Source organism: Desmodus rotundus, chromosome 12 (genome assembly GCF_022682495.2).
Source record: "Desmodus rotundus isolate HL8 chromosome 12, HLdesRot8A.1, whole genome shotgun sequence".
Lineage (NCBI taxonomy): Eukaryota > Metazoa > Chordata > Mammalia > Chiroptera > Phyllostomidae > Desmodus > Desmodus rotundus.
This window is the reverse complement of record NC_071398.1, coordinates 15721821-15729520: the sequence shown is the minus strand read 5'-3', so window position 1 is coordinate 15729520 and position 7700 is coordinate 15721821. Positions and strand designations below refer to the sequence as shown.

The window sequence follows — 7700 nt, the reverse complement described above, 5'->3', positions numbered from 1 at the left end:
TGGTTACAGTTGGCGCCTACTCTTGAGTGCTTAGCACTGGTGATTTTAACTTTTGACCTTTTACTATAGGCCCTAAAGACGTCCTAAGATCCTATTTTGTAGATGAGAAGCAGGCTCAGAGTGAGAGTGACGTCACATCCATCCCCAACACAGAGCCCAGGCTCCATCCTTCCAAACCCCTCAGGGGCTGGTGACTGGCTCCAGCACCCAAGGGATCTAGATCCAGCCAGGCAGTCCAAGCTTGGCTAGGAATGGCCACTTTTCCTCCTCAACCCCTTCCAAAAATCTTAGGGGAAGAAGGCCAGCCTGAACAGTGGTTGTTTGGTTTTATGATTAGTCTCCACACAAGATAGGGTTTCAGGCTTTATTCAGGCATCTTAGAAAGGAGTTTAAGATACAAGGCAGCAGGTGTTTGCTGGAGACACCTAATCCTCCCTCACAGCTTTATCAGGAAAAGCAGGAAGGGCCTGGGAGAGGAATCGGAGGCTGCAGCTCATGGAACAGACAGGAGGTGGCCTTGCTTGTGGGCTGAGGTGCTGCTGACCAAGGATGGGTGAGGTTGTTTCTTACCTTAGCTCCCTTTTGACCTCCCCATCCAGGCTTCGGGACACCCTCGGCCTCAGAGCCTTAGTCTTAACCCTGCATGTGCATCAGGATTACCTGGAAGGCTTGTTAGAACAGCGTGCAGGGTCCTGCCTGCAGGTGATGTGGCTGCTGATGGCCCAGGAACTGCACTTTGAAGACAACTGCTTTACAGAACGAGTCAGTCCTGCAGGAAGGAAACATTTATTTCCACCTCAGCCATCTTCTCAGCTTCACCTCAGATTCTCCTCTGTCAGTTCATTGCAAAGAGAAAATTTAAACTTTGCTTTAACAAAGGCACACAGGAATTGTTCTCTCCCTGCTGTCTCCTCGGCCTCATTTCTGCATCTGTCCCTGGGTGTTGTCAGGAGTGTCCCAACTTCACTGACATTCGGGGTGAGTTCTCTCTCTTTCTGTCTGGCTTGATTTTGATGATGACCAGGTGTCATTAAAAAAAACAAAAAGGCCATTCCTTAAAGCAGGAAAATCCCTCAGAGGGGTTGATTGTGAGGATGTGTTTAAAGGAGATAATTGAAGTTAAGTGCTGTCCTGCCTAAATGGTAGCCACTCTCAATGAACACATATAGTGCTTACCATGTGCCAGATGAACTCACTTCATCGCCGTAAGAACACCTCAGTTTATGCCTCACCTCAGGTAGAGGTCAAGTGACTTGCTAGGACCTAGCAGAGCCAGAGCCACTGCCCCCAACCCCTGCCTTTCAGCACAGAGCCCACAGCACAGGAAAAGAAATCACACAGCACACCACATGGGAGCACAGTCACCGTTCCAGGAAAGATGTCACCTGCCACGCTGGTGGGGCCCAGTGAAGGGAACGGAGGTTCACTGGATCTTACACAGCTCCGCAAAGTCTAAAAACCAGTGGATCTCACACTTAAGTGGGTGAATGGTATGGTATGCAAATGGTCTATCAATGAAACTACCTAAGAAGAGTTCACTCCCCTGACACCTCTGAGAAAGTTCCTTTAATAAAAAAGTTCTATTACAGGTACACGATTGTCACCACCCTTCATCTACAGCACTCTGCAGGGAAAATGAAAATACAGGAGAACTCAGATGCACTCAGTATAAAAATGCAGTAATCCATTCAAACAGGAGGCCTCAGCACCTGGAGAGCAGAGAAGAAAGCACGAGGCCCGCGAGCCAAGGAGCTCTGGCCTGGGCTTCTGGAGGGCTCCAGGGCACAGCTGAGGACCCGCCTCTGACTTCTGAAAATAGCATTAAAAAAAAATCTGGGTTTTAAAGAGGCCTCTTTCTATGGAGAACAGTCCATTGCAGAGAGAACGCTATCATGGGGAGTTGGAGTCGGTCCAGGCCCAGGACACAGGGCCCATCGTTTCATGGCAGGGAAGAGACTCCCGAAAATTCATCCTCTGAGTCCCCGGGCCCTGGGCAGAGAGGTGTTCAGTGCTGAAGCCAAACTGCCCCTGTTTGAAAGGCTCGGACCCCACCCCTCTAATGTCAGACTCGAGGCTTCTTCCTTCCAAGTTGCTAAGGCCACTTCTCAACAGCCCCGAAGTCCTTGGCTGGCGGGGGTGCCAGGCCCTTTGAAGATGCAGCGGCGGCCTGATGTATATAGTTCCTGGCCCTGCTGGTCCAGAGGCCTAGTCGTCCTGGCCACCCCCATACATGTCCGCCAGCTTCTTGAAGCGGCTGCCCCATTCGTTTAGATAGTCATAGTCTTGGTCCTGGTCAGAGGTTGAGGAGGTGAAGGAGCTCAATGAGCTGGCTTCAGAGCCGCTGCCCTCATAGTCGAATACCAACAGGGAGTCATAGGGTGGGGCTGTGGGGTCCATGTCAGCTGCCTTCATGTTCTGTGGTGACAGAGAGCAGGTGGTTAGGAGCCGAGGGACCACACCCTTGGCAGCTCGGAGAACTCGGGCAAGTTGGTTCACCTGGCTGAGCTTGCAGTTCCTCACTTGTGAAGCCACTTCTCCCCTCCCTTAAGGCTTTAATGTTGAAATGAAATACTGCATATAAATACCCAGCACAGGGCCCCGCCTGCAGCAAGCGCTCAGCAGTGCAGCAGTCCAGGGGTGAAGGGCAGGGACTTAAAATCAGATGTGACCCTGGGCAAGTCCCTTAACGTGTCGATGCTGCTTTTTTATCGTCTCTGAAATGGGGCCACTCCATATAGTTTTAGAGGAATAAATGAACATATGGCAATTGCTCATCAGAACAGTACCTGGCACAATAGTGGAGTACTATGTCCTCACTTGTGCACTGAGGAGAACAACAGGGTTCCTACCTTGCAGAGCTGATGCAGGGTTAAATGAGATAGTGTTTGCAAACTGTCCAACACAGACATTCTAGAAACTGACTTCACCTAACTGGAGGGAAAGCTCCAGACATTTAGCTCTGAGGCATCTTCTCAAACCCACCACCCCAGGTGTCTCTCCCCAGGTGCTTTTGTTTTTGCACAACGCTCCCCAATATGCTCAAGCTACTTCTCAATGGCAAGAAGTTTAGTTTCCTTTTTTTGTGGAAGAGAAGGCTGAGCCAGAAGGGGTCAAGGCAGAGTGAGGTATCCTGACCACCCATCGAGCCCCTTCATCCACTGCTGCTTCCTCGCACTCCGCAATCCGTCCGTCCATCCATCCATCCATCCGCTCACCCACCCATCTACCCTTCCTATTAAAAACCTCCACTTAGACCTGGCTGGTGTGGCTGGATTGGTTGGAGCATTGTCCTGAAGATCGAAAGGCTACGGTTCCGATTCCCAGTCAGGGCATGTGCCTAGGTTGTGTGTTTGGTCCCCAGTCAGGGCATGTACGAGAGGCAACCAATCGATGTTTCTATCTCACACCAATGTTTCTCTCTCTCTCTCTCTCTCTCTCCTCCCTTCCTCTCTCTCTAAAATCTATAAGCACATCCTCAGGCGGATTAAACAAACAAACAAACAAAAAATCTCCACGTATGGATGCTAGAGAGGTACCAGGTTCACATCATCTACCTCTTACGCACCTAGTTCAGTGGGTCTTACCACCCTGGCTATACTTGATTGCCTTGCGGAGCTAAATATATAAGAACCTAAAAATAGAGATGCCAGGGTCCCGGGCACTGATATTTTTCAAAATTCCTGAAATGTGTGACCAGAGTTAAGTGGAGACACTCAGCTATTAGCAACAATAGCTACCATTACGTAGCAAATGCTATACGCCAGGTCAGTGGTTCTCAAACTTAAATTACCTGGGAGTCTTTAAAAAATTCCAAAGCCAGCCCAGGCCATATCCAGGTCAATGAAATCACAGTCTTGAGGGCTGAGCCCGAGGCATCAGTTTTTGAAGTTCTCCAGGGGACTGCAGTGGAAGGCAGTCTGGGAACCACTGAGCTGGCACTGTTCCAGGTGCTCACTCATTCAAACCTTAAAGCAACCTCTAACACAGGCTCAGGTCCCATGCTTCCCTCCACACCAGTCACCTAGGATTCAAAATTCCAAACCAGGCTCTCTGGCTCCGAAGTTTTTTCCTGACCACCACTGTACAGGGTGGGGCAAGAATAGGTTTACCGTTGTCTCTATAGGAAATAACACAATAATGGACAGTAACACAAGAATAAACTGTTTCACGTACTCACAACTATACGCCTACTTTTGCCCAACCCTGTCTTTGTTGAATAAATGAATAAACTATTCCTAGTCTATTCTTTACCACTCTACGAGTTAAGAGTTTCATGAAGGAGGAAAAACACAAGCCCAGAAGTTACTCCAATGTGCCAGAGGTCATACGGCTGGCTGTTGGTGAAGTCAGGACTTGAACCAAGAGCCGAGACTCTGAGCCCCTGCTCTCCCGCCTGTGCTGTTGGAGCCTGGACACAGGCTGCCCTAGGCTGGCCCCCACGCCTCACCTCGGTGATGAAGGTGCCGATCTCATCTGGGTCGGCTGGTCGTGGGCGATACATGGGTCTGAGGATAAAGGCAGGTGCCACATCGTTGCGGACAGCAACTGGGGGCCGGGACTCCAGACCCCGGTGGAGTTGAGTGATGTCATAGTCCTTCGAGAAAGGAGAGCATAAGATTGAGAAGGACCCCCTGCTCCCCCATTATTTACGTTTCACCCCACTTGCCTACCATTTGGACATTCTAATCATGGGTAGGTCTTAGAAGATGGAGATGTCAGTGAGTTTCGGAAGCCCCAGTTTCCAGACCCCCTCTCCTCAGTCACCTTGACTGGGGAAAAGGAGACTATAGCAATAGACCAGACGCCCTCTTGGAAGAGGAGAGTGGGTGGTGGATCCTGCATGAAGACTGATGCTTTAGGCCAGGATCTGGTCAACGCAGCTAAGATGGTTAGTTGGTTGACCCAACCATCCCTACCAGTGGCCCCGGGAACATCCACCTCCCAAACCCCAGACCTTCCAATGCCCTACCTGGTCCTCCTCGCCACCCCCTTCTTCGCCATAGTAGAAAACGTTGTCACGGGTGTCGTCCTCAGGGAGCAGAAGGGGTTCCTTGACCTTCCGCTTCTTTCTCACCAGCAAGAGGAGCACCAGCAGGAGTACTGAAAGGGTGGGGAGTGTGAATACTCACACCCCCACAGCCACACAGCTGGCCAGCCCCCCGAGCCCTCAGAACCTCATCTAATTTTAGGTCCCCCCGTGCAGCAGCCAGAGCTGAACACACCTCAGTTGCTCCCTTGCACCTACGAAAACCTCTACCTCCTTATCAAGTGCACAGGATTTGGCCCTGGCCTGTCCCCATCCTCTGCCTAGGTCTGGTCACTCTGGCCTCCTCGGAGTTCCTTCAACATATGCGGTAGGTTCCCACCGCAGAACCCCGCTCTGGGCCCTGGCCTGGTCTGGTCTGGAGCGCTCTCCTCGCACATGCACAGCTCTCACCCTCAGGTCGCACAGGCCACCTCCCCCCCGCAGCACTGACCCCATCCCCACCTATGCTTCTGTGTCATTTATTGTCAGCCTTCCCTTGTTGATGGTACTGGTCCTTAGGGAAATTCTCTGCAGGGACGGAACTCTCCCAGCTGATGTCACTTTTCAACAAGATTCTTTTTCAGTCCCCAGGTGTCCCCTAAATTAGCCATAGACTTCAAGTCAAAAGCAAAACAACTTGGATGTGGTGTAGTAATTTGAACTTAGATGTACGTAAGTGCTCTGTTGGAATTTTAAGAGAGGGACTAGCTTTTAGTGATATGGTTTAGGTATGGGGGGATGGCCAACTAATGCCTGGCTGCCCCCCCTAACGGCCATGACCACGTTGAGTATGTCCCATCAGAAGAGGTACCCCTGGCCCTCTGTGATGATGCTGAACAGTGGCTGCATCCGGATACGACATCACTCTTGGCCTGCCGAGGGAACCACTGCCTCTCTCTGGCCAGATCAAGCGGGCATCCCCTTGTAGGGACCCTATGCATTCTCAGGATGTACCTCTCACACCCGAGAGACTGTGACCTCTCCCAACTCTCTTCCTCCCCGGTGGGCCTGGGGAAAGGCAGGAGGCGAATGGGACGTCTCACCTATACCCAAAGCCTATGTGTCTAACTGCCTACTGATGTCCCCGTTAGGGCTGGACTGGCAAATCTCCCATGGTCCTGCCCACACTGGTAACGAGAAATCCCGTGTCTCCTTCTTCAGGCCTTTGATTCATCAGTGGCTCTTTTCCCCACACCACATATCAAGTGATATGGATGAACTGATTCTACCTTGAAATATCCCCACCTCCAGTGTCATCCTGGTCAGAGCCACCAAAAACCGTCTCCCCGCAGGTAATGTCAATAGGTCCTAAATTCTCTCCCTGCCTCCATTCTTGCCGCTCTACGGTCTGTCCAGACTACTCAGTAGGAATCCTGAAACCCTCAGAGGGGTGACTCCTCTGCTCCAGACCTTTTCTGATGACTTCCCTTTTCACCCAGAGCCTTAACAAGAGCCTACAAGGCCCCACACGATGCTCCGCCTTGCCCACCACCTCTTGCTTTCTGCACTCCAGCCCTCTGCTTCTACACACTGAGCACAGTGCTGCCTCACTCAGGGCCTCTGTGCTGGTTCCCTAGATATCTGCTGAACTGCTTCCTCATCTTTTTCAGGTCTTTACTTGAAAATCCCCTTCTCAGCAAGGCTTTTCCTGCCCACCTATTTAAATTTGCACACCTCCTCCCCTCCGCTTTCTTACCCTCCACAGCAACATCTATTTCCCCACCAGATTATGTGTTGTCTGCTCCCTGCACCAGAAAGTAAGCTCCACGAGGGCAGGGATTGGTCTGTTTTATTAAGTGCTGCACCCCCAGTGCCTAAAACAGTGTTTGGGGCACAGTACATAGGTAATTAAAGCTTGCTCATGCTGTATTCATATCTGACTGTGTGTGTTTCCTGTGCAAGGACGCATTTAATGAGCGAAAAAGGCCAGAGTGATGAGTTGTACCTTTAGAACAAAGAAATTACTTTTTAACTGAACACTCCCACCCACTAGCCCAATGGTTCTTGAACTGTAACACGCATCAGGACTCTCTGGAGGGCTGTTAAAGCCCGATTCCTGCCTGAATCAGTAGGTCAGCAGGGGGGCCTGAGAACGGGCCTTTCTAAGAAATTCCCGGTAATACTAATGCTGTTGGTCTGGAGACCATTCCTTCAAAACCACTGCTCTAGCCTCTAGATGACATAATGGCAGAGGTCCGTTTTCTCGACACTGAATCCCCAAAGCCTGGCACATTACAGAAGCTCCATAAATATCTACTGACTGATTGACACTCCTGGAATTAAGAGTTTAAGGAAGAGATGGGCAACGCTGGTGGCCCCTTCATCCCAGAAGTTCAGGGTGGAATCAGGTCTTCCAACTACCCCACCCTTCGACTGGGAGGGCATGAGTACTCACACAGCAGAGCCAGGATGGCCCCCAGGATGGGGAGGAGGAAACCCCCCTTCCAGGGTTCGGGGCAGGTCTCCACGTGGCCATGGCAGTCGCACACAGTGGCCCTGATCACTGCCAGCTGTTCCTTGTTGCCGTGGTCAGACAGAGAAAGGTGCACATCATATATGTCTTGCTTCAGGAACTTCTTCAGTGACAAGATCACTGTGTCTCCTGGTGGACAGATAACAGGTTCACCTTGGGAAACTACAAACAGATCCTGACGGGGGTTTGAGGGGACAGCCT

The 7700-nt window shown here is 51.1% G+C and overlaps 1 protein-coding gene across 5 annotated transcripts in view; it reads right to left on the bottom strand.

Annotated features, from left to right (window-relative positions):
- Positions 1-1551: 1551 nt before the first annotated feature.
- The window catches only part of CDH3 (cadherin 3), a 39078-nt gene continuing 32929 nt past the window's right edge, over positions 1552-7700 (bottom strand). For all 5 annotated transcript variants that reach the window (XM_045191918.3, XM_045191917.3, XM_053915765.1 and 2 more), the window contains exons 13-16: positions 7422-7628; positions 4970-5100; positions 4448-4594; positions 1552-2415 (exon numbers count right to left, since the gene is read on the bottom strand). In XM_045191918.3, the coding sequence (XP_045047853.2) occupies positions 2206-2415; positions 4448-4594; positions 4970-5100; positions 7422-7628 (695 nt within the window). In that variant the 3' untranslated portion in view covers positions 1552-2205. The remainder of the gene's footprint in view (positions 2416-4447; positions 4595-4969; positions 5101-7421; positions 7629-7700) is intronic.